The sequence below is a fragment of the Bipolaris zeicola genome (assembly GCF_000523435.1).
Source record: "Bipolaris zeicola 26-R-13 unplaced genomic scaffold scaffold_26, whole genome shotgun sequence".
Taxonomy (NCBI): Eukaryota; Fungi; Ascomycota; class Dothideomycetes; order Pleosporales; family Pleosporaceae; genus Bipolaris; species Bipolaris zeicola.
In genome coordinates, this window is record NW_006912075.1 from 109,007 (window position 1) to 133,557 (window position 24,551).

At 52.3% G+C, this 24,551-nt stretch overlaps 9 protein-coding genes across 9 annotated transcripts; 5 read left to right on the forward strand and 4 right to left on the reverse strand.

The window, feature by feature from the left end:
* Positions 1–2,452: 2,452 nt before the first annotated feature.
* COCCADRAFT_88660 (uncharacterized protein) lies at positions 2,453–3,974 on the forward strand (the record flags this gene model as incomplete). Its single annotated transcript, XM_007711227.1, has 2 exons — positions 2,453–2,685; positions 2,816–3,974. The coding sequence occupies 2 exons, from the start codon at positions 2,453–2,455 to the stop codon at positions 3,972–3,974; spliced, it is 1,392 nt and encodes a 463-aa protein (XP_007709417.1).
* A 3,766-nt stretch (positions 3,975–7,740) lies between these two features.
* On the reverse strand, positions 7,741–7,983 carry COCCADRAFT_88505 (uncharacterized protein; the record flags this gene model as incomplete). The annotated part of the gene is made up of 1 exon (XM_007711228.1): positions 7,741–7,983. A coding segment is annotated over one exon (243 nt), but the record flags the coding sequence as incomplete, so codon positions are not given.
* Positions 7,984–9,778: 1,795 nt separating this feature from the next.
* Positions 9,779–12,421, forward strand: COCCADRAFT_2615 (uncharacterized protein; the record flags this gene model as incomplete). Its single annotated transcript, XM_007711169.1, has 1 exon — positions 9,779–12,421. The coding sequence occupies one exon, from the start codon at positions 9,779–9,781 to the stop codon at positions 12,419–12,421; it is 2,643 nt and encodes an 880-aa protein (XP_007709359.1).
* A 610-nt stretch (positions 12,422–13,031) lies between these two features.
* On the reverse strand, positions 13,032–13,706 carry COCCADRAFT_2616 (uncharacterized protein; the record flags this gene model as incomplete). Its single annotated transcript, XM_007711170.1, has 2 exons — positions 13,032–13,437; positions 13,537–13,706. 2 exons carry the CDS (start codon positions 13,704–13,706, stop codon positions 13,032–13,034), a joined length of 576 nt encoding a protein of 191 aa, XP_007709360.1.
* Positions 13,707–13,915: 209 nt separating this feature from the next.
* Positions 13,916–14,068, forward strand: COCCADRAFT_88477 (uncharacterized protein; the record flags this gene model as incomplete). The annotated part of the gene is made up of 1 exon (XM_007711229.1): positions 13,916–14,068. The coding sequence occupies one exon, from the start codon at positions 13,916–13,918 to the stop codon at positions 14,066–14,068; it is 153 nt and encodes a 50-aa protein (XP_007709419.1).
* An 18-nt stretch (positions 14,069–14,086) lies between these two features.
* COCCADRAFT_23903 (uncharacterized protein) lies at positions 14,087–16,086 on the forward strand (the record flags this gene model as incomplete). The annotated part of the gene is made up of 4 exons (XM_007711185.1): positions 14,087–14,103; positions 14,160–14,195; positions 14,245–14,476; positions 14,668–16,086. The coding sequence occupies 4 exons, from the start codon at positions 14,087–14,089 to the stop codon at positions 16,084–16,086; spliced, it is 1,704 nt and encodes a 567-aa protein (XP_007709375.1).
* Positions 16,087–18,397: 2,311 nt separating this feature from the next.
* On the forward strand, positions 18,398–19,513 carry COCCADRAFT_88667 (uncharacterized protein; the record flags this gene model as incomplete). Its single annotated transcript, XM_007711230.1, has 1 exon — positions 18,398–19,513. A coding segment is annotated over one exon (1,116 nt), but the record flags the coding sequence as incomplete, so codon positions are not given.
* Positions 19,514–20,838: 1,325 nt separating this feature from the next.
* COCCADRAFT_88613 (uncharacterized protein) lies at positions 20,839–21,995 on the reverse strand (the record flags this gene model as incomplete). The annotated part of the gene is made up of 4 exons (XM_007711231.1): positions 20,839–20,957; positions 21,010–21,567; positions 21,621–21,793; positions 21,853–21,995. The coding sequence occupies 4 exons, from the start codon at positions 21,993–21,995 to the stop codon at positions 20,839–20,841; spliced, it is 993 nt and encodes a 330-aa protein (XP_007709421.1).
* Positions 21,996–22,476: 481 nt separating this feature from the next.
* On the reverse strand, positions 22,477–24,086 carry COCCADRAFT_88605 (uncharacterized protein; the record flags this gene model as incomplete). The annotated part of the gene is made up of 2 exons (XM_007711232.1): positions 22,477–23,746; positions 23,800–24,086. The coding sequence occupies 2 exons, from the start codon at positions 24,084–24,086 to the stop codon at positions 22,477–22,479; spliced, it is 1,557 nt and encodes a 518-aa protein (XP_007709422.1).
* Between the last annotated feature and the right edge of the window lie 465 nt (positions 24,087–24,551).

Here is a 24,551-nt window from a genome sequence, read left to right on the forward strand (position 1 = left end):
GATTACAGCGCTGTGAGACTGAACACGAGGGCAGAGTATTGGTGCAACGGCAACAACAGAGGGTTTGGGACGGCAGACGTGGGCGGAGCGAGTACCGAGTGAAGAAGGTGGGACAGGCCTGGGAAGTGGGAATGGTAGTACGGAACCGGTTGTTGTCTAGAGGCGGCAGGAGGCGTTGTTTAGGTCGTGTGAGTTGGAGAAAAAGGCTATGGAGTGCTTCATGTTGAGAGGGTCTAAGGAGCCGGTCCGAGATCCGGGACGGGCTGGGAGCGTTTGGGCGGGCGCCAAGGACGTCAAGGTGAGACTTTGAGCGAGTTTGCAGCAGCAGCCAAAGACGAGGTACTGGTAGGGGCGTGATTGGTGATTGGCAGCTGCAATGAGCCGAGGGCCCAAAGGGGAAGGCCAGACGATCTTTTGCCGGAGTGGCAGCTAGCGGTGACACAGCCTTATCTTATCCCAGCGCGTGGGTTGGACGCAGCCAGCAATGGAGAGACAGGCAGACCCACTGGTTCCAAGCGGACGAGGTAGTTTTCAAGCCGGACCCGGTAGGTTGTTGCGACGCGATGCAGCAGGCGGGCGGAAGCGAGAGTAAGGGAGGGCGATATAGGCAGACGGAGGTGATGCTAAGCGTTGGGATGTGGCGGTAGATGTGGAGGTGAGATGAGTGGTTTGTTCATGCGAGAGCTGGAAGGGGCAGTCGCCAACGGCGAGTGCAGGGAAGGAGGGGAGGGGACAAGGACAGATAGGGCAGGCACCAGGTGGCCATGTTTGTCGATGGTTGCTTACTGTGGTGAATACATTACCGTACGTACGTACGAGGATAGTTTACATGGCGACGTCAGTGAGCATGGTGGACACAGACAGACAGGCCAAAGAGGGGCGGGCACGGGCTAGGGCAAAGTATGTTGCGTGTAATTGAGGATGGACATTTGTTGGAGGCGCTGTACTATTCGATACGTAGGCGAAAAAAAGGGTCCAACAGGCGGCGTGGCAGGCGCAATGGACAGCGGTCAGTTGAGGTGTCGTGGCGAAAAAAAAAGAGGGTAGGATGTTTCAGGATAGGTTTTGCTGGCAGGTCTTGTGACGGCGGTTGATGGGGATGATGAGATGGGATGGGATGGGATAGGGATAGGGATAAGGATAGGGATGAGTCACGGGAGGGTAGGGAATGAATGTATCCTGGACATGGTGTGTAGGAGAATAGGAGAATAATAGTAAGTAGGTGAGAGTATATGTACACGGACAGGAGTGGTAAGAGCAATGTCGATGAGGAAGGGGCAATCTCGCTGGCGCGAACCCATTGCTGGTCAGAAAATAGACGAGTATAGTGGAGTGGTAGTATAGTCTGAAGATGGATAGCTCTCACATGGACACACGGACACGGAGACAGCAAGCAGAATTGACAGACAGACAGAAAGACAGCCACGTGTGAGATGGGGTTTGGACAAGGGTGGTGGCAGGATAATGTGTGCGTGCGTCTGTGTGTCTGTGAGCGTGCGGCTACAAGGGCCATGGTGAAACGCGCGCGCCATGAACCATGTGCCTGGCCAATTCGTGCGGGGCCTTTTGCTGGCCTGGCCGGCCACCCTCGTGCTCCACCCTCGGCCGCTTTGGGCGTGGTCAAACCGAGGCATGGGCGGGCGTGAAACACGGGTGGCCTCAGCAAGCAGCGGTTGTGGTGATTGGCGGCCGGCCAAGTATTGGCAATGGAGCCTGTAACGCAGCGCTGAGTGGTGCTGACTACACTCGACGAGCCTGCCCTCACACTCGACGTGCCTATGCGAAACAGCGGTTGGCCGCCACATCTGCTCGCCCTAGGCCCCAATACTCGCGCCCATGCCTGGCGTCTCGAGGCTGCCCTAGAGTAAGACGGCTAGTCTGTCTGTGTGTGTGCGTGTGTGTGCATCCCATCCCATCCCATCCCATCTCGTCCCATCCACCCATTCCCATGCATCCTGGTCCTGTCGTCCGCTGCTGGCCTGCCTAGCCTAGCTCTCCTACCACCAGCAACTCTCTCTTTCCCCCAAGAGCTGCCCGGCATCCGTGCCCCCCCATTTTTATCTGCCCTCGACGCCCACGCCCACGCCCACACGCCGCCTGCGCCAACACCCTCTCGCTTTCGCCGGCTCTTTTTTTTTCTCCTCTCCTCTCACCTTTTCTCTCTCACCCCCCCCTCTCTCCACTTGCTTGCTTGCACGCCACTTGTTGCTTGCCTGCTTGCTTGCCTGCTCGCTGGCTCCTCGCCTGCCCCGCTTCGCTAGCCCACTTTCCTCCCTGCCATCCTCCTCCACCCCCCGGCGCCCGTGTTGCACCAGCCTCTAATCTGCCCCGGCTGCGCACATCCCTCGACACTTGGTGTAGCGGACTTCCTACAAGACCCTGCCACACTCACCCTCCTACAATCAACCTGCCCCGACCCATTGCTTTCTCACACCGGCGCCCACACGCGACCATGACCACCGTTGTCGCCAATCCCCCGGCCCCTGCCCAGCATGCGGCACCAGCGCCCGTCGACGGCGTAGGCTCCTCGAGGACATATGCTCCCATTGCGCCCTCGACTTCCTCTCCCCACCAATTGACGCCTACCTCTCGCACAAACAAACTGCCCCCCCACGACAATGCTTCACCTACCTCCTCCAGTCCAGGTGCACAGCACAGAGCAGAGGCAAAGCGCTCCCCTCTTTCGTACGTCGTTTAGTCTTTCCTCCCGATCTTCTACCTCTTCTTCTTCTTCCTCCTCTGCCTCTCACTCTCCCTCGTGCCGTCCAATGTCGGCCTCGTCACCCACCTCCACCTCAATGTCCCCTCCGCACAGAGACATCATGTCACTCATGTCTAACCGTCCCTCGTCGCGCAGATCCCGCGGCCCGGCCCCCAAGATAGTCGTCAAGAAGGAGCCTTCCTCGCCAGACATGCCCACCACCACCCGACACCGACCCCAGCGTCTCAACCTCTCCAACCACAACATTGTCCACTCGTCCGGTGCCCTTACAGCTCGTCCCTCTGGTCAGCCCTCTGCAAACCTGCTCGATGTAGGCCTTGCCTGCCTGTCACCTGGCTTCCACACTCAGGACCCCACCATGCGTGAGCAGCTCCAACGCAGTCTCGATGTAAGAGAGCGCCAGAGACAGATTATCGAGGCCCGCCAGAAGCACGGCAAAGGCGGCCCATCAGAGGCGGACGAACCCCGTCCAGGCACAGAGATTGGTGCCTTTGGCCGCACAATAAAGACTCCTCAGACCTCGCGCCGCAAGGGCCCTCCTCCAGCCCTCTCTATTGCGCCTCCTTCACACCAGTCGTTTGCCAATGACCGTGTCATCCAGTCGGCGCCCCTCAATCAAACCTTCACTGGCCTGCGCAGCAACGCACCCTCATCAAGGCACGCCAACGCGCCATCAAACCTTTCACAGTCCTCGCATATTCACCATGTCCCAGCCCAGCAGACCAGCAACCGGTTACCTCCCATCTCGGACGTCTTCCCTGAGCCTCTTGGAACCGCACGCAACGCCTACTACAACGGAAGCCCTGGACACTCTTCGCACTCCAACGTACAGCCCCCGATGCAATCACCCAGCTTCCCGCCCCCACAGTTCACTCAACCCCCGCCAACATCAAGGCCCCGCGAGTACAAGTCTGCTGAGGAGGCAGTCCAGCAAATGTCAGGTGGCCGAGAAGATCTGCTCCCCCGATTGGTCCACTACGGTGGCCACCAGCCCCCAACGCCCCCATCGCCAATGCCCAATAAGAACGCCTCATCAACACACCATGTCCGCCCAGAGTCGCAGCGCAGCACTAGCTCCCGGAGACGTGGCCGCGACGAGTATGAACAAGACAACGGCACCCCTCCGCTCGGCCGCCAACAGCCTCGCCTGGGCCCATTCGGCGCCGGCCGAGACTCGCCAGAGACCCAGCTCAGAAAGAAGGAGGAATTCATTGGACTTTGCGCAAGAGCCTGGGATCTATTCCACTCGTAATGTTTTTGCCACTATCGTCAGTGTTCTTTTGTCTACTGTAATTTCTCTTTTCTTATCGTCATTTTCCATCACACCCATGGCGCATGTCGGAGTTCATCATGTCCGTAGTGCACCACTCTCGCTTCATCATCATACCTGGTTCTATTTTCAACACGCCCTCGCGCGATGTTCATTATTACCCTTTCGACTCGGCATTTATTACTTGGGGAGAATCTGCGCCACCAATTTTTTTCCTACGTTTAGTGACAGCTTCTCGCCGTCCATGGGCAACGCATGGTTATACCCCCCCACGCCACTCCACACGCAACCTTTTATTTATTTCCCATGTCCAGATTTCCTTGAAATAATCCTGGGTTACCCGATTTGGTCTCCAAATATCCTTTTTGTTTTCCTTTTCGAGTTATGGTTTCCACGAGTTATTCTGAACGAGAGAGGCGGAGACAAAGCAAAGGGGGCCCGACTTTTGTTTGTTCGTGGCTGAAGCGGGACATCCCTCGTCTTGAAACACGACATGTCTCATGACACGAACAACTCCTCTCTTCACACCCTCTTTTTTTCTTCTAGCCCCTCTTTTCGAAGAGTCGGCTGGCGGGACTTCCGGTTTCCGCCTTTTTATTCATTTTCACACCTTTTTTCTCGCTTGCATTTACTACGGTCATTGGGTTTTGTTGGGAATGTGATACCTTGTTTTTCGGCAATGGCAGGCGGTGGAGGAAATGGAGGCGAATGCGAAGGAGAAAAATTCGAGGTGGTTAATTCAAAGTGGAGGTGGAGAAAGACGATGGCAAAGAAAGAGTGTCTATGGTTTTTTCTTCCGCAAAAGACAAGACCGAGTCTTTTCTGATCTACTACTATATCCAGACTCCTAAAGGGTTCTAACTTAAAGCTACCGAAGAAAAATGGGAAATCCGTGTGCATTGTTCAATTGTCTTGTCTTCTGTTACTGTATTTGATGGTGATGTCATTACTAGGGTTTGTCTTGCCTACTATCTTCTTGCGTTGAAACAATTCATCGGAATTCCCGTTTTCCTTGCTCGTATTCTTGATCTACACTCTCCCGCAGATAGATTAAAAATCCACAAACAACTAGCAAAGAGAGAAACAACTAGTTTCGATCACATCAATCTACTTCTTACCAACCTCACTCATCCCGCTTATCTGTTCTTTCGCAATCGTTTGTGAATGTAGTTAGATATACGCACTTTCACACTTCCGTCTGGCCGATGGGTTCATTGAATGTTTCATCCCACCGGTGTTTAAATGAAAGTTAAAGAGAGAGAGAGAGAGAGAGGCAAAATCACGTCATATGCAGTAACATCAATCCCGTGCTTACATCTCTACCGTTTTCTTTTTCGTTTGCGCGCGGGAAGCATGTGAAAGATGCATGTAGAATGGTACGATACCCGCGGTTCCCACGATAGTTTTGCACATAGTAGCATGTGAGGATGTGGGAGTGGATGGAGGGAGGGGGCTGGGTTTTCGCACCAATCACCTGCTTTGCTTTCCTTTTTTTTCTTTTTCTATCGTCCAACATGACTCACGTGACCTACCTCGCGCCTACTTCCCCAATGTCAACATCAAGCATCTTCCCTTTTCCCTTGCCACTTTTTTTTTTCTCCACAACACTATGTAGAACACCTTACACGATAGATGCGTAAATCACGATACACGATTTGCTCCCTCTACTAACTAACCTTGTTTCATAACCGCAATCACCCGCATCGATCACCCCCCTGACCGAGCGTCCTTGGTGGTGAAACACCGGGGGGGGAGACCCGTGCGTCTGTTTTTTTTTTCTCTCTTCGACCGTTGCGCACACGCACACGCGCGCGTGTGTGTGTGTACAAGTGGGGTTTTTTGACAGACTAGGGTGGGTAGGTATACAAGGATCAGGGAAGAAAGAGAGAGAGAGAGAGAGAAGTGGTACGGACGTAAGAAGGGGAGATTAGTCAGATGGGTGTAGGGTGCGGAGGACTGGGTAGGGATGAGAGATGTGGATGGTGAGGGGAGAAGAGTGTATACAAACTAACAATGGATTTGATTTTTTTTTGGGTACGTTGAATATGGGGATCGGAGATGCAGGAGAGGGGATGAAAAAGATGGGAGAGATGAATCAGGTAATTCAGCAACGTGGCGTCGAAGATTGGGAAGTTATTTTAGATGGAGATTTTTTTTTCTTTCTTCGGATTGTCGAAAGTACGTCCGTATATGGCGAGGAAACATGCCGAGGGTTCTGGTTTGCTTGTTTGCTGACAATTTGTTCAACTTCTGAACCTGGGATCTGGGGTCTTTCGATGGAGAGAGTAAGCGGGATTGGTGATGAGTCGGGCCGGTGGGGGTAATGCTTGATTGTGGCTTTTTTTTGGACTTGAGCGTTGAAGTGTTCACGGATACCTTTTTTTCCTTTCCTCCTTGAAGGGTCTTATTTGAGGATGTGGGATAAAGTGATGCATTTGATACTCCAAGTTATCCATTGTACAACTTCCACAAATACACATATACACTTGAAGCATCTATACACAATCCCATCAACCGCCAACATCTCCTCACCCTTGCCAAACCCCCCCCTCACCTTACTCGCGCGCAACCCAGTGCACAAACACAACCCCTCCTCCTCTCTCTCATCTTGATCGACAAAGTCCGTGACCGCCCTGTATCCTGGTACACCATGTGCAATCTTGCACATTCCCCTTTTTTCTGTAATCCCCCCAGTTTGCACACCCATTCGGCACTATTACGCAAGGCCACCGATTCCCCTTTTCGGGGGCCTCGTGGCTCTGGCGACCGAATGGGATAAGTGCGGGGTGAGTGGTCGACGGATGTGGTGTAGGGTGAGGTGCAAGGAAAAGGGAGGTCGCGGGCGCTTTTGTGTATGTAAGATCTACTTCTTAGAGGGGTTTAGTGGCTTAGCTTTACTTTTGTGGTTTGCTTGGGAGGAGAGAGGGGTTGGGTTATAGGGGGATGTGATGAGCAGGGTCTCTTTTTGGGTTTTGATGATCGGGTTTTTTTGAGCGGTGGAATTGTGAGTGGCTGGGTGAGTAGTCCGAGGTGAGAGACGCCGCGGGGAGGGGTGGTAGGGGTGGAGTTGTGAAGGTTGATGTTGTGGTGGGATAGAGGTGGACTATTTTATACGAAGGTATATTGTGCACTGATTTTAGCGTATCTTCCTACGTGGATTTGTTTTTGGCTGACAGTAGCATGTCGCCTGTGAGACATGGGAGAGCTTGCATTGAATGTGGTTAAATTACTCTTGTATTTAAAACGAGTAAAGAACTGTTGTCTTGGATCTGATTAAACAGTACTTGGGCTCGTTACCACATCTGACAAAGCCATGTTGATTATGTGTATCTGATTACCTCCAACCACAAGCTATCCCCCTTCTTTTCCCTGACCATAGTAACACAATGAATTGACATACAATGTGATTATGCTTTCTTAGTCTTGATAGTATCATGCACATGCACTATTCACTGCAGTGTTTACTAATCCTTTTCGATATCAATAGCACTCTTCCATTTCCATACCCTTAAGGACGTTCAAAGAGTGGAAAATGATCACACAAATGCTTTCTAGGTTATTGAAAGGAAAAGAGTGTAGGACATTTCACATCTTTTCTATCGTTCTTAGCAGTCTCTTGTGTCTGAGCACGTGTGAGCGATCTACAGATTTAGCTTCGACCATGAATTCGATGATTGATAATGCTCCTACTGGACCACGCTAATGACCAGGAGTGGTTGTTCTTGTTAAGACCCTGATAATGTCCGTCTTATATCTCACACCTGTAATAGTTGCAAAGTACTAGGACTATTGTAGACTTACATAAACACATCAATGAAAGTGGGGATAGTATAGCCCGTGCTATGCTTGTACGATTCAAGAGCGATGCGTGCACTTTTATCCAAACACTGGATTTCATTAATAACACACAGCCTTGGTGAATATAAGTCTTAATATAAGAAAAAGCAGCCCGGGGCATTGCTATTCTACCATTCCTCCAGCTCTTGCACACGCCAAGTGGTTTTCTTGAACAGGAGCACTCAAAATGAAATATGATCCCGCGTGGAGTTGAGCACAAAACACCCTCATAGCGGGGGAAGAAAAGAGGAAGATGAGTTAGGTAATGACTCCACACATTGATATACTAACTTACCGTGTAGTGTCCGGGTAAAGGGCGAGTATGTCGACATCATTGTGTTTGGCATAAACACCCTCCAATCCGAACCTAACCCCACACTACGATGTCTCACAGCAGATTCCCAGCAACCATCCCTGTGAAAATCAACAGGATAAAGCAGATGATATTGAACCCCAATCCAAGGCTGCTTATCCAATGTCTGTTTCATTGGAAGACCCTGCAATGACCAAGCCTGACAGCCGATATGGCTTGGGAACGACGGGTGGATATAACAAGGATAAATTGCTGCTTGTTAGACTGCTCATGCACTTGTTGCAAACCTTAATATTCTACAGGGCTCTTTGTACGTCCTGTCTTGTAAACCGGAGGTCATAACCGGCAGATGGGCTCCTAGACATGACCTGACACTTGCTATAATCGTCTGACGGGTGCGTGCGACAGATATAGTGACCAACGGAAATTTGCCATGACTATATATACCAAACTTTTCAAATGGAACAGATTTGAGATATATTGAAGTGTTCAGATGACAGGTGGAGTTGAGGGGTAAGATGATGCTTACTGCATTTGAAACAATCAAGGACGTTTGGCGATGACGGCAAGTCAAGCAATGCGGGCCGCACAAAACCCCACGAAATTAATAAGGCTGAAATCAAACATACATGGACATCTCTCCACTTTGCTGTAGTGTTTTGGATTGTGGATTAGCGTGTGGATCAGGCAGATTTGCATCAGGCCAGCCGTGTTGCGGATACTGAGACATGTGGCCTTGATTTGGACAGTTATCCGGAATGCTGACAATGCGGACGCCCTGCTGCGACAGTGTTTTCGCGGCTTTGTTGCAACATGGAGGACAGTTTGGAGCGGACTGTTATTCTCGGACGCCCTTGTGGATCTGGGTAGTAGTGGGGCCAAGACGTAATGTTTCGTCGGCCGCGTTGCGGTATTGTGTAGCGGTGCAAAGAGTCCTATGAGGGCGTAGTAACGTGGCCAGGCCAGGTAGCAGCGTCGCAAGTCAACGGTGGAGCGTGGAGGGACAGCCAGTCACAAGACAGCAGCGCGCAGTCGGGCGTGATGATGCTGCAGCAGCGGCGACATGGGGCCATGTGGGTGGTGGGAGAGCGATGTGGTTCGGACAGGTCCAAAAATAGAAGCGAACATGCTCAGCTGCCTTAAGTCAACAAAATGTCCCCGAAGCAGCCAGGCTTGACCCGCCAAAAGCACATCAAGGACCGCAAATTATCACCATCCACCCGGACCCTTCCCACGACGCGACCTGACAGCGCGCATCAACGTATTGGCTTGCGCTGCATCGCTCTCGCGTGGCGACAAAGAAGAAGGAATAATAGTAGTAATTGCACAGCGACGGCGCTGGGCGCTTCGCATCCTATCCCTGGCCTGGTTCGCGCTGCGTTTGCAGGCCCCATTGCGACAGCAGCCGCTCCATCCTTCCGCCCTCTTCTTCGCGGTCCATCCAGCCCAGTCAGCAAAGAGGGAACCCGTGGACCAGAGGAACCAAACTATCGCGCGCGCTCTCTGGGGCATATCCATGGCCTATTGCTGACATTAGCGCGGCCGCGACTCATCACTGCGCCCTCATGGCATGCTGATCGGCAGCGGGAGCAGCTGAGAGAGATAGAGCGTTACATCGCGGAGAACCCAAAGAACCATGCACGTCGACTTTGGCGAGGAGGGACAGACGGACCATTCCCTCCTGACAGCCAACGGCCACTCCCACGCCCACGCCCATACACACACCCACTACGACCACCCAGGCCCCGGCAGCGGGCCGTCCTACTCGCCCTTCCGGCATTCAGGCGGCGGCGGTGGCGGCGGCGGCAGCAGCGGTGGAGGCAGTGGTAGCAGTGGTGGTGTCGCAGCGATTGACCCGGGACTGGATCAGAGCACAGGTGCCAGCCGCAATGTGCACACACCATCAGGCCATCTACTTCAGCCTGACAATACCGGACATCTCGCCCACGGCTTCTATGGCGACATGCGCAGCTCCCAGACTCCCCCGGCCTCTGCGAATGCCTCGCCGCGCTTCTCCGCCATCTCACCCACCAGCCAGCCGCGCCCGGGTACTGCCCACTTCGAGCCCGCCGACCGCGACCCGCCCCCGCGCGATGTATCCGACGACACCATTGACAATGCCTACGCCGCCTTCATCCTCTACTGTAACCCAAACTTCCCTACTACCACCGACACCACCGAGCTGGTCAAGCTGTTCCGCACGCCACCCAAGAGCGACGGCAATGCCTTTAGCACATGGGCCCTCTTTGAGTTGATCCGCAAGTTTGACGCAAAAGAAATAAAGACCTGGACACAGCTGGCTCTGGATCTAGGCGTGAAGCCACCAAACACAGATGAAGGACAGAGTACGCAAAAGGTGCAGCAGTACTCTGTGCGACTGAAGAGATGGATGCGCGCTATGCATATTGATGCATTTTTTGAATACCTACTCGGAAAGCAGCATCCCTACTACTTACAGATACCGCCTCCCCACCAGCCCTTTCCAAGCCAAGGGCGTGATGGCGTGCCTCTCGAGGAAGACTTGGCTATCAGGGCTCTCGACCCCAAGTTCAAGCCCAAGCGCGGGCGCCGAAAGGCCGACGACGGAGAGGACGATATAGACTTTGACGAAGGCACTCCAGCTCGTAAACGACCCCAGTTGGATACGAATGTGGCGTTTGGCAATGTATTGCAGCCGCAGTCCGCATACCCTACTAGCGCGCATCCAAACAACATGCATGGAGGTTTTCTGACACCACAAGATCCATGGACTGCAGTCTCAACCGTCACTCCGTCTTCTGCCAACACTGCAGCCTCAGCTCCTAGTCGTCTAGGTCAGAGCGGTCTGACTCCTTATACGGAATCACCAATGGGTGGACATCATGCACGATGGCGCGTAAATACACAGGACACACCTCATACACCACATCCGCTTTCTGCTGTCACTCCGCAGTCTGCGTATCCGTTTTTCGACGAACCACAATCCGCCGTCACGCCCTCCAGCACCAGGTCACGCTCTCGCCGGCGCCACGGTCCTGCTGTATCATCGGCTTGGTCATCCAACAGCGGAACCGCCACTGGCAAACTTCGCGGTCGGCCTCCTAGTAATCGTTCGATCAGAGACGGGCCCTTTGTGACATTTCCAGCAAACCCAAAGACCAAAGAAGGGCCGCCCATTGATCGGAACCCAGGCAACTTGACGCCAATAGTTGAGCGAGCGCATTCGGACCCACCAGCTCCAGAGGGCTCTGTCCGTTTCCCACCCACACCGGCGTCTGCCGTTTCTCCATCGAAAATCGAGGGACCGTCTGCGGGAGGTGCGCCACAGAAGCAACGGCTGAGTCTGCAGGTTCCTCCCAATGTTGGTAATCCAGTAGTACGCCTGACCACGCCAACTGTGCTTGTTAATGGATTACAAAACGACTCTCCAAGCACTGGATTAGGACCATCCCCGATAAGCGCTGCGTCCACTCAAGTCTCGCCTGCAAATGCCTACGAGCAACAAAGCATGTACGAGAAGCAACATCGACCAACGCATCAGACGTACCATGGGAATCTCACCCCATCCGAGACGCCCGCGCAACCGCGACCACCGCCACCAACACACTCACAACCAAAACCCGAACTCCCCTCAACATCACCACAGTTGCCCTCAGCAGTCCCCCTCGAGACGCTGAACCGCGCGCTTGCAGCAGAACTAATACGCGCCCCGTTAACCGGACGGCGCAAGCGCCTACGAGGTAATGAAGCCAAGCGCCTTGCCTCTGCAATCCTACAGCCCCTCCACGCCAAGCCACCACCTACCTCCCTTGCCCCCACGAAACTCATGAGCGACTACGCCCTCGGCATCGCCATCAGCAGCTGTCTCGGCCTCGCCTCTACCGTCGGTGTCGGCGCCGGCGGTCCCACGGGTGGTGTGCGGCGCGTCGAGTGCGTACGGTTTCGCGTCGGCGGCGATGGCTACGAATCCCCCGTTGACGAAGAGGAAGATGACGACGAGACTGAATCTTCCACCGCGAGACATGGCGCTCGCAGTATCAAAGAAACGTTTGATGTCTTTTTCAACGTCGCGTTTGGGGGTCTCACGGGTGAGTGGGTTGCCAAAGGCCTCGATATGTCGGCTGTTACCGATCCAGAGGATGAGGCTGAGACATCCCGTGATGCGCATGCTACGGCTGCGGATGCGAATGCGAATGCAGAGAGTTGGAAGAGTAGGTATCTTGATGCTAGGAGTCAGCTTTGGCAGAGTAGGGAGGAGGTGGGCAGGCTCAAGGATAGAATTCTTGAGGCTGTGTTGTGAGGTTATCCTCTTTCCCCCTTTCCTTTTTTTCCAAGTTTTTTTTTCATCCAAAGGTGAATTTGTATAAGATATGTTTGGCGTATACAAGGTGTGTTAGGTTGGATTGGGTGGTTGGGATTTGTTATATACCCCAGTGTTGTTGCTGTTGTCGCCGCTGCTGTTGGGACCATTTCGGGTTCATTCTCCTTTCTGGATGAAAGGGGTGTATTTTATTTTAGTCTTGCTGCATGTAGATAGTTTTAGTATACGAAGTTCGTTCATATGTTTGTTCTTTTGACTGTGCGTGCTCTGGTGTTGTGGTAGTGATTGGTTGAGGTGGTGCTTTGTTGATTGATAGACGGGATTGATCATATGGGTTTGAGAGACTTTTTTTACTTTCAACACTGTGTTTCGCTTCAGTTCATTGTTTGCAAGAGATTCAAGTCTATACTTCATCCTTCAAATCATCTTCGAGCAGTGAACAAGTTTGGGAGCTAGATGCACCAAGGGCCATTTTGCATAGCACCCACTTCCTGTAACCATCAACAAGCCATTTCCCTCTATATCTTTATCCCTCAAATCATCTCTGACTACTTAAGCAAATCTAGGGACCAGAAACCAAAATACCCATCTACACACTACTAGCTTCTTTGGCAGCTTCGACAGGAATCTCGTCCTTTTCCCACGGCTTCTTCCGCTTGGGCTTCGTCGCTTGTGTCCCTTGTCCTTCTAGCACTGTAGGCGGAATCTCCTTGATACCTGGTACTGGTTTTCCGCTTGTGATCAAGTCAACTATGTGCGCGAAGCTGGTGGGGTAAGGAGCGGGTGGCTCGGCTGCAGTTGGAGGCGAAGGAAGAACGCCGCTTGGTTCGGTGGTTATAGCGGGAGTAGTAGTGCTTGTGGTGGTAGAGGGTAACTCTTGGTCTATGACTGAGGATGCGAGTACGTTGGTTGAACTGGGGGGTGTGGGAGGTGGCCGGTTGCGGGCATTGCGATAGGCTTTATAGGCGTCAAAGTCGATGTTTTTATTGTATTTTCTATGCAGTATCAGTAAGCATGGATCAATGTAATAGGCTATGTGGGATTACGATTTGGGACGGCTCTTTCATGGTTATGATTGCCATGCTTGTACATACCTCGCATAATAAAAACACCTCGCCCGTAATGCTAGCTCAGTCGTTTGTTCTGGCGTACTGTTGCTGCCTATGATCGCTTGCAAACCAGCCTGAAACTCCACATCATCGTCCCAGTTATACCGCTCTAGCGCTTCATAGACGTCGTCTAGTCCATCTGTAGTGACGCTCATGGCTCAATCTCACCCGTTACTCGATATAAAAATAGTCAAAAACAAAAGACTCGGCGACCTCGAGGGTCATGTGATTCGCTGGGTCATGGATCAATGCGCATGAACCTGTAAGCCCAGACAATGTACGTCGTGAACGTGGTACATGAGGCAGTGTGGGGTAAAGGTTGGCCGGCAGGAGGCTCAAGCTCCCAGGCTACGCCTCGCTAAACATGCGCCAAGTTTCTCTCAGCTTCGTCCCACGACCAACCTCTCTCCGACCTTCCCTCACTTCCACCCCCCCTCCATCAACTTTACGACTTTCCCAAATTCTACCAGCCCTTTCTTTTCTCCTTGAGCTTCCATTTCTTTCATACCCGTTTTGATACCCACCTTACGTAGTCATGTCCGAGTTCATTGGGTGAGTCGCGGCCGCGTTGAATACTGTTCAAGCTCCAACTGACCTGCGACGCGCAGATCTCGCATTTCCCTCATCTCGAAAAGCGACATTCGGTCAGTACCCAGTTGATGCTGGGTTATTGCAGCCATTGACTCGCCATAGCTATGTCGGCACGCTCGTCGAGATCAACTCAGAAGCTTCCACAGTCTCACTAGACAATGTGCGATCCTTTGGTACAGAAGGCCGCAAGGGTGGCAAGGACGAGTATCCTCCATCAGACGTCGTGTATGAGCAGATTGTCTTCCGCGGTAGCGATGTCAAAGACTTGCGCATTGAGGAGCCGGTAAAGGAAAAGGCACAGCCTGCCATGCCACAGGACCCCGCCATCATCGGAGTAAGTCTACATCACTTCTTTTCTTCTTCTTGTCCGGTGATGTAAAATTTTCGGATGTAAATAATTTAACCACCGAGAGCGCAAAACCGTGTGGATATTTTCCGTTGCCTTCCTTCTGAGACCCTTACATACAAGCTATTTCCTGTTCAATCACTTTTGAAGCTAAAGCTGACGCGACGCATGCGCCACAGGTACAACAAGCTCAGGCACGGCAAGAAAGCAGCCCGCAAGACGTGTCCGGTCGCCAACAGCCACCGCAGAACTTCCCTCAGCCTGGTCAGTTCCCTCCTGGTGGCTACCCACCTTTTGGTGGTCCTGGAGGTCCATATGGCAATCGGTTTGGCCCTCAGGGTGGGTTCCCTGGCGGCCCAGGTCCTTTCCCTCCTGGCGGACCTCCAGGCGCTTTTGGCATGCCTCCGTTTGGTGCCCCTCCTGGATGGTTCCCCCCTGGCCAGGGCTTCCCCCCGCCCCCGGGTCCGTTCTCACCAAACATGCCCATCGGCCCTCCAGGCCTAAACCAAAACCAACCTCCGCAAGGCCCGCGAGGTCCAGGACCCCAAGCTGGCAAAGATGATAAATCTGGCCAAGCGCAACAGCCCAAGGTTGCTGAGGCAGACGGTGCGTCGGCCAAACCAAAGAATGGTGCAAAGGGTTCTGGCGCTACTCCCACACCCGCTGGTGCGAAACAGGCTCCGCCGCCGCCAGTCGATTCTAAGCCTGATGTATCGGCTGCTTTGGCACCACCCCATCCTCAGAACACTCAGCAGCCTGCCTCAGGGAAGGGTGCATCCAGTGGACCAAAGGGAGGGCGGATTATTCCTGCTGTTCCCATTCCAAGCCCAAGGGCTAGCAAGACGGCACCTCACGGGCACCAACAAGCCGCTGCCGCTGTAGCCACTGTTCAAGTCCCTAGCGCTGCCCAACAACAGAATGCTACGCAGTTGGCGACCGCCGCTGTGGCCGAGGCTATGGCAAAGCTCAACATCCAGAACAAGGGTCAAGGTCAGAGCCAGCCTCAAGGCCAAGCACCTGCTTCGGATCCTATGAACAACTTGGCGCAGAAGGTTGAGGGCATGCGTGATCAGAGTCGCCAGCATGCGCCACGTCAACGAGGTACTGGCGAGTTCCGTGGCAGGGGTGGAAGGGGAGGCCGAGGTGGTCTTCACTCACAACATCCCAAGATGGAGGTCCCTACGACTGACTTTGATTTTGAATCCGCAAACGCCAAATTCAACAAGCAAGATTTGATCAAAGAGGCTATTGCTTCTGGATCGCCTCTTGGTGAAGGCGCGGCTTCCACAGCGGATGCATCTGCCAACAAGGAAGAGGTCGTTATTCCGAGCGGGTCAATGTATGACAAAAGTTCTTTCTTTGACAACATCTCAAGCGAACTCAAGGACAGAGAAGAAGCAGCCACCCGTGGCCAAGAGTTCCGCAGCCAAGAACGTCAGAAGAACATGGAAACCTTTGGCCAAGGCAGTGTCGATGGTTACCGAGGCCGGGGACGTGGACGCGGGCGCGGGCGTGGTGGTCGTGGCTCCGGCTATCGCGGACGTGGTGCTCCCCGTGGCCGTGGCGGTGCTGATCTCGGTGTTCAGCCTGCTGCTTAGCCGGCGAGCCCCATACTTTCTACTCCACAGTGCAGTCAGGGTTGCTTTGTGTAATTCAGCAAGTGCACTGTGCATTCAGTCTTGTTTAGTTGAGCGATCTGAGCGTGGCGAGTATCTTCTCTTTTTTGCTCTCAGCCCTATGGGCTCTGCTTCTGGTCGACTGGAGCGGCGTACTTTTCTCCGCATGTATTTATATATCTAGGGTTGCGATATGGAACCGGGACCAAAAGCCGGGCGGCTTAGATGGTGTGGCAAGCGTGAGGGTATATGTGATACGATTGCGAATAATGATCATGAGTATCTGTCCAATGCATGTGCTTCCTGATTACTCTGTGTTCTTGGTTACTCATTCTTTGGGGCTACTCATATTTGTGGTGTTTGTTTCCCATATTTCTTTGTTGTCTCAATGAGAGAAATCAGAGTTCTTTCCACTGCACTACGGTATTGCCAATTAGAAGATACCACCAGGTAGCCTTGTCGCCTAAATCAACTCCTGCTGCAGCCCATGGAAGCACCTGCCCCACGATTGGTATTCACCAGCCAACCAGGTTAGTCTCTGCACTGCCCCCAACTTCAGCTGGCTCACTTGCCAGCATCCTTAAGGGCGACCGGAGACCCTCTATCTATCATCACTCACACCGGTCGTCGACATCAACATTTGACCTCTCCTTTCTTGCATCACACAGCGTTTCCTTTAAGGTGCGTCTTTTGAAGACCAATGATGACGGTTTCAACCTTGCCGGACCTCAACGTAGCGATATTTCACCCTACGCCATTCTTTCACACACTTGGGGTGCAGATCATGACGAAGTCACATATCAGGACTTATCCAATGGTACAGGGAGAAAGAAATATGGCTATAAAAAACCTACATTTTGCATGGAACAGGCTGCAAAAGATGACCTTTACCATTCCTGGATCGATACCTGCTGCATCAACAAGTCCAGCGAACCAGAGCTTTCGGAAGCAATCAGATCCATGTTCAAGTGGTACCGTAACGCATCAAAATGCTATACTTACCTCTCCGACGTGTCTAGTACAGATTGTGACCCAGACAGCGTGGCGTTCTCGGAAAGCAGGTGGTTCTCCCAAGAATGGACGTTGCAAGAGCTTCTTGCTCCATCATGCGTCTAGTTCTTTTCCAAAGAGGGAGTCTTGCTGGGCGACAAGCATTCACTCGCAAAGGAAATCTCAGAGACAACAAAAATACCAGTCGAGGCTCTTCAAGGACATGATCTCTCTAAATCCAGCGTCGAGGAACGTATGCGATGGGCTAAAGAAAGAAAGACAACACGTGAGGAAGATCAAGTTTACTCACTTTTGGGCATTTTCAATATCCACATTCCTATCATGTACGGCGAAGGCGAAGGCCATGTACGGAAGCGAATGAGGGAAGTAGTAGAGGCCAGCACCAGGGCCATAGACGCGAAAGTGAGCAAAACAAAAAGCTTGTTACCGGCACCGGATCCTTCAGTAAATTACCAGAAGGCGCTGAAGCAGTGACAGCATAACACTGGTCGGTGGCTGCTCGATGGAGAGCGTTATGAGACCTGAAAAATGGAAACTGCTTCGAACATATGGCTATACGGTATTCCAGGTTGCGGTAAAACTATCCTGAGTTCCACTATTCTGAAAGACGTTTTTCTACATTGCGACAAGCATTCCGGATATGTTGTTGCCTACTTCTACTTCGATTTCAACGACATACAAAAACAAGACACCGAGCGGATGTTACGATCATTAGTCGTACAATTCTCACAAAAGTCTGTCGACATACCTTTGAGTCTCAACGCACTTTGTTCCTCGCACGACAACGGGAAACGACCACCAGCTCGCGATAGTCTGTTGGAGGTAGCACGCGATTTGATAATACAGTTTTCACAAGTCCACATTGTTCTGGATACATTGGATGAGTGCAACCAGTGGTCTGAGTTGTTGGAAATGCTTGAAACCATTGCTAGCTGGAAGATTCCGAATCTGCATCTCATCATGACAAGTCGGGAGGAGCCAGATATCAAGAGCTCACTAACAGGATTTGTGGATTCACACAACAGTATCTGCCTTCAAAGCAACGTAGTTGACAGAGACATACAACTATACATCCGCCAAAGGCTTTCTGACGACAAGGGCTTGGCTAGGTCGAAAGAAGATTCTGTTCTACAGCAAGAGATTGAGTTTGCCCTTGTGAAAGGCTCCAGGGGAATGCATGATCGATTTAAAGCCTATTTGCTTCTCGAACTGACTGTTGTGTAGGTTTCGGTGGGCTGCATGCCAGCTAGACACGCTCGGAAAGTGTCTCAATCGAAAACGTTTGCGGAAAACACTCCAAAAGCTACCATCCACCCTGGACAAGACTTACGAACGGATCCTGACGAGCATCAGCGAGGAATACGCTGATTACGCTATCCGCATTCTTCAGTGGCTAGCTTTCTCAGAACGCCCCCTATCATTAGAAGAACTCGCAGAAGTGATTGCAATTGATGTGTCACGCGATCCAGAATTTGATAGAGACGAAGTACTGGAGGACCCCCTGGACGTACTAAGAATTTGCTCTAGTTTGGTTTCCATTACCCATGAATCGTATTTTCTCAATAGCTCGTTCGCGTTATTCGAGAAGCCATCAGAAGAGATTGTTGTGCTTGCCCACTATTCTGTCAAAGAGTACCTCATCTCAGACAGGATAAAGCGAGGTCAGGCAGCGCGTTATAGCTTACACGCTGCATTGTGTCATGGTGCTATAGCTGCGGCGTGTCTTGGTTACCTCAACCAGTTCCAGGAGCCTGAACTCATAACAGATCGAGCATTGCAGGAGTTCAAGTTAGCAAGATACTCCGCGAAGTTCTGGAGTAGACATGTTCGAAAGGCAGATGATCAAGAGGTAGAAGTCAACAACCTTGCTTGCCGACTGTTATCTACAGAAAACCCTGCCTACTTCATTTGGATGCGAATAAACCATCCGGATAGGGAATTCAGGTGGAACCACTACCCAGGATCGACAACGAACATCCTTCCACTATATTGTGCATCGATGCTTGGTCTCGAAAAGGTCGTGAGCCTCTTCCTTTCCGGGAATGCAGACCCTAACGCACGAGGAGGAGAATGTGATAACGCACTGCAAGCAGCTTCGACCAAGGGCCATGATCGTATTGTCAAAATCCTACTCAGTGCTGGTGCCAAAGTCAACGCAAAGGGTGGTAAATACGGTTATGCACTTCTTGCTGCGCTGAAATGTGGGCACGAGCACACCACTAAGGTATTGATCGAAGCAGGAGCAACTTACTCGCACAGCAAGGGCCAGAGCATTGGAAACCTGTGCATCCGAAACCTGGACGCTAATGTTGAAATGCTACGGTTCCTCCACAAGAGCGGTATCGATTTGAGAAAGAAGGATAGGGGGGCAGGACGTTACTGCACGCTGCAGCTATAGAAGGTTGTCTGAATGATGAGTTGCAAGAATACCTCGCCAACATCGTTGGCCTTGAAATGGTTGATCAAGACAAAAGTGGCCGAGATGCTTTATATTATGTCACCAAGCGCCATGAAGAGGAAGAATTCATGGCAATACTCGGAGGTGATGTCCACGGAGATGCCGGCATAGCAGCTTTGGGACGCATGGTTGAAATCATGGAACTCACTCTGAAGCAGCTAGTGGCATAGTTTCTTTGTTATACTTGAGACAAGACCCCTGATAAAGATGCCATCGAGGTCGTAGGAGTCTAAGCCCCCCTCAGTTGAACTTGTAGCACATGATACCCAAGTAATCTGATTCTCTTCCAACTACTGCACACTCTATTCTCTTAACTAAACTCCGTTACATGGAAACACTTGTAATCCCATAAACCCAATCTAGACACACGAAGAACTCACCCCACCTTTGCATGTATACTCACCAGGCAAGACACATAAGACTTGTACGCATATTTTCTTAGATGCACAAAATACCTTTCTTCTACCCTGGCATAAATCCGATGCCACTCCAATTTGTCTTTTCTTCTACATGAGGATGCCACTATTTCTCCCCTCCCAACATCATCTCGTACTCTTCTCGCTACGTAACTCGTATCACTACCCGTACACCCCAAAGGTACAACATATTTCAAATCACCAAACACAATTTTCTCCATGTCTCATCAAGGAATCGGGCTGTTTGTAATAAAGAAGATACATGCATTCATATTACCAATTATACCAAGCAAACAACCTTAATCCTCGAGTTGAATGATATCGATACTGTTGAAGTGATGAACTAGGTGTGCTAAGCATGGGTGGCATATTGGATTTGTGTTTGAATGGGTATTAGAGATTTCGGGTTCAGGGGGGGTTTGTTTTTGAATAGCGAGGATTTAGGAGAGCAGAGTGGTAGAATAGTGAAGGTGAATGGAAGGGATGTTACTAAGCTGAGTGGACATGTAACTGTACCAGTGATGAGATGAGAAAGAGATAAAGTCTACTTCCGAGAATCAATTTTGCAACAAGCACTGGATGCTCTTCTTTGAAAGAAGAGCACAATCACTAGATGGAAGAACGTGGATGGGATTATATAATTTATTCCTTGGTGTGTTTGTTCTAGGGGTATATGGGGATTGTACTGGATGCGCTTGACAAAGCGATTCAGCAATAAAGTTATTGTGAGCACCATGTGTGCACTTGGTTGATGTCTGGAGAGAGTATCGTTGTGGGCAGATGCCGACATAAGCGGTTGTGGGGGTCACATCACTTATTCACATGTCTGCAAATCTACTTCTCAGAGCTTTACGCCTTACGGAGGGCAAGCTTCTTGCGTGCCTGGATAGTGTAGGCATAGAGAGCATCCTTGAAAGCGAAGAGGAAGGCAGCGGTGATGACGCTCTGGGTAACCTTGGGTCCAATGCCTATTTTCATATTAGCTTTCGTCATTTTCTCCAAAGAAAAACAGATACATACCTCCATAGAGACCAGTGTATCCCTCCTCACGGATGATCCTCCTGAAAGTAGTCATCATGTTCTCCCTTGGACCATCCCTGCCTGCAACGTGCATCCTGCTCTTAACCGTAATGTAGGGGTAGGTAATGCTTGTAGCCAGCAACTTGCCGAGAGCACCGAGGTAAAAGGCATCCTTGGGGGTCACGCGCCTCTTCTTCTCCAACAGTTGCTTCAACTGCTCGAACACGGTGTACTGCAGGATAGGGTTGATAACAAGGACCAGGGCGGGCATGACGCCGGCAAAAAGGCGAGCAGGGCCCTCATCACGGATGAGAGCAAACAGGGTGGCGAGAGTGGAAGGGGCCTTCTCGACCGGCGCACCAGGCAGCGATCCTTCCCGGGCCTCAGACTTGCGCGTTGTCATGCGCGTGTTGATGACCCAGATGGGGTTGGTCATGAGGACCGTGGCGCTACCGGCAATGGCGCCAGCGATCATCGACTCAATGGTGGTGAGCTTGGACGAGGCGCGACCGGCCTTGAGGGCGGCCTTTTCGAAAAACGAGCGAGTCCATTCATACCCTAGTTGGGGTCAATACGGGGTTTGAGTGGGATGGGAAAAGGAGCCGAGGTACAGTAGTAGTAGACAAAGTTTGTGACTGTAATGCCGAAGAGGGCAGAGTCCATGCCGGCGTAGAGTCCGGCGACGCCCTCGCGCTTGATGATGCGGCGGGCGGCATTGAGCGTCGACGACTGGGCGCGCTTCGACTCAACCTGGGCGCGAGTGGAGAGGGTGATGAGGGGATAGCTGCGAGCATATCTTGTTAGTGGTGCGCATAGCATTGAGACGGTCGAGGGCAGACATACGTCAGGGCCATGGAGAGCAGACCCCCGCCAGCGCCAGCGAGGGCGTGGGCAACATTATCGCTCTGCTGGGCCGTCGTGCTTTGAGGCACTGCCGCCGTCGACTCGGCCAGCTTCTCCTGCGCCTTTTCCTGTGCCTGGGACATGGCCAGGTGGTGTTGAAGATGGATATGCGAGATGCGCGATGGACGGGCAAATACGGAAAGCGCAAGCGGGGTGCGTCGAGACGAGTGGAAGGCGCAGCCGGGGAGATGGTCGTGGTCGTGATCAAGTAAGTAGGGAGCGATGCAGCAGTCAGCAGAGAGGCGATGATGCGAAGGAAGGGCGTGCAAAGAAAAGCGGCTTAATTATCAGATGGAGGCTCCGGGCCATGGTCTGCGTCTCCGCATTTGGCCTGCGGCTCCAGCTGCTGGCTTGTGAACGTCACCAGCCCAGTTCCCGGGGTAAGTAGTACAACCGAGGCAACACGACCCCCCCAGCCTAACTCGCTTTCAGCAATCCTCTGCCAACCACCAACCACATGCCATGTCTACCCTTCAAACACCCACCCAAAAATCAAGTCTCCGAGCTGCATGGCTGCATGTGTGATCAGCGCCGCTACCCAAAGCTACCACAACCAACCCCTGCTCATCTCCTGCATATCCTCTTCTCCCACGTCCTCAAGGGCACGTATAAAAGCGCCGACAGCACCACGGCCACCTCGAGTCCGATGTCGCCCGTAGTTTCTGCAATAGGCCCTGTCCACCAGATCTGGCCCATGCAAGGTACAATGAGCCCAAACGACAACAGAAACGCCCCCAGCGCTGCATATCCCGCTGGGAGTTTCTGTGCGTCGTCCCATGCGTCCGTATCCTCGGTATAGGCTGCAAAGCTGCCACCTCGGAATAGCACATGTTCAACCAGCACAATGCCAATGAACGCAGCGCTCCAGTATCCAATGACACCAATGAAGTTCTCAAGGTTGAGGAAGAAGCTCTTTGACGCCTCGACAGCGACGCCAATGACGATGCCCGTGATGACGATGCTGAAGACGATGCGTGGGACGCGGAAGAGCCAGGGCACGAGCATCTGCAGGTTGAGTGTGACGCTGTACATGGTCGCAGACAGGTTGCCCAGCATGCTGAATGCCAGCACAACAGTGACAAACCGTCCAAAGCCTCCTGCTGGGTGCAGCATGGCTGCAAGGACACCGCTCGCTGCATTAACCTCGTAGCCCGCTTGCCACGACGGCACATTGGGTGTCGCGCCGCCCATTGCTGCACCCAGTGTCATCAACAGGACTGTGGGGAGTGCGAGGCCAATATATGTGTACAATGCGATGCGGGACCGAGGTGCCTTTGGGTGCATGTATGTGGAGAAGTCGCTGGCCAGTGCGGCCCACGGCAACATGAAGCTGGCCACTAGACCGCCAAAGGACAGTACCTGCGATGCAGTCGCCGCAGGGGCAGCAACCTGGTTACTGAGTTGCTGGCCTCCGCACCCTGCAGCAATGACAAGTGCCAGCAGTGCGGGTATCCACGCCCATCGCTCGTAGTGGTGCAGCACACCAAACCCACAAAAGGATATGACGAGTGACAGTAGGGCAATCACAACGATGCCGACAGTCGCATTGATGGTCGTTCCATCTTGCACCGCAGACAAGGCCATGCCGCCAATGACACTGTCAACCACACAGAAGCCAGTCAGCGTTGCGAGGTTGAGCAGTATCAGAAGAGACACAAAGTACTTTCCAAACGAAAATCGCGCTTGGACAAGTTGTCGCATGCCAGTCACGGGGCCCCACGTGCACATGTACGCTACAGGCACTGTGGAGACGAGCGTGAAGAAGAGGATAACCAGCGCTGCATCTCGTAAACTGAGGCCAAATGACATGGTCCCCACCATGCCAAACGTGACCCTGTGTCATGATCAGTCGCTAGATCTCGTTGTCATGACCGTGCAATCACTTACGGAAGGGGGTTGCAGCTCATGCAAAACCACAGTGTGAAGATCTTGGAGTAGGCCGTCTCGTCCCTGTCCTCGTAGGCAACTGGGGTGCATCCTCTGATTTCAACATCTCCCTTTTTCTCCAAAAAGTTCAACACACCCCTCCATCCTCCCAATTTCTCTTGCTTGCCGTGTGTGACATCGTTGTCCACTCCTCCAATCTTGACGAGTGATGGCCGCTTGATGTCGTCTTCAGATGGGACCCTACCCCCGCCATGGTTACTTCTTCCCACCTCCGGTATATCTGCCATGTCTTTCTTTTTTTCTTTTTCAACGTCGCCTAACCCACACCTTGGCCGCTTCTACCCGACAAGAAGGATAACGGTAGCCGTGATTTTGTCAGATATTCGTAATACCGAGACTGCGGTGAAACCACTGGTTTGGGGGAGGATGCAACCAACGGAACTGGACCCCCACTCCAAGGCGTCCAAACGATAGACAAATCAGAAAAAGTAGCCCCAGCTGTGTGGAAAGCGCGGAGCCTGAATTCCCCATAAGCCTATGGCATAGTTATGTCTGAGTCAGCCGCTCCACCATACTCGTAGTCAACATGACTCCTTTCCCCCCAAGTTTCTTATCGGCGTGGCGGTACCGCAGCAAAAAATCTTCTTTTCCCCGGTATTCGCTCTCGACACCAAAAAGGTTACACCGCACTAGGGCCTCGCCTACCCGCCGCCGGGTTCACACGAACAAGGGCAAACCGGAAACGAGCCGAC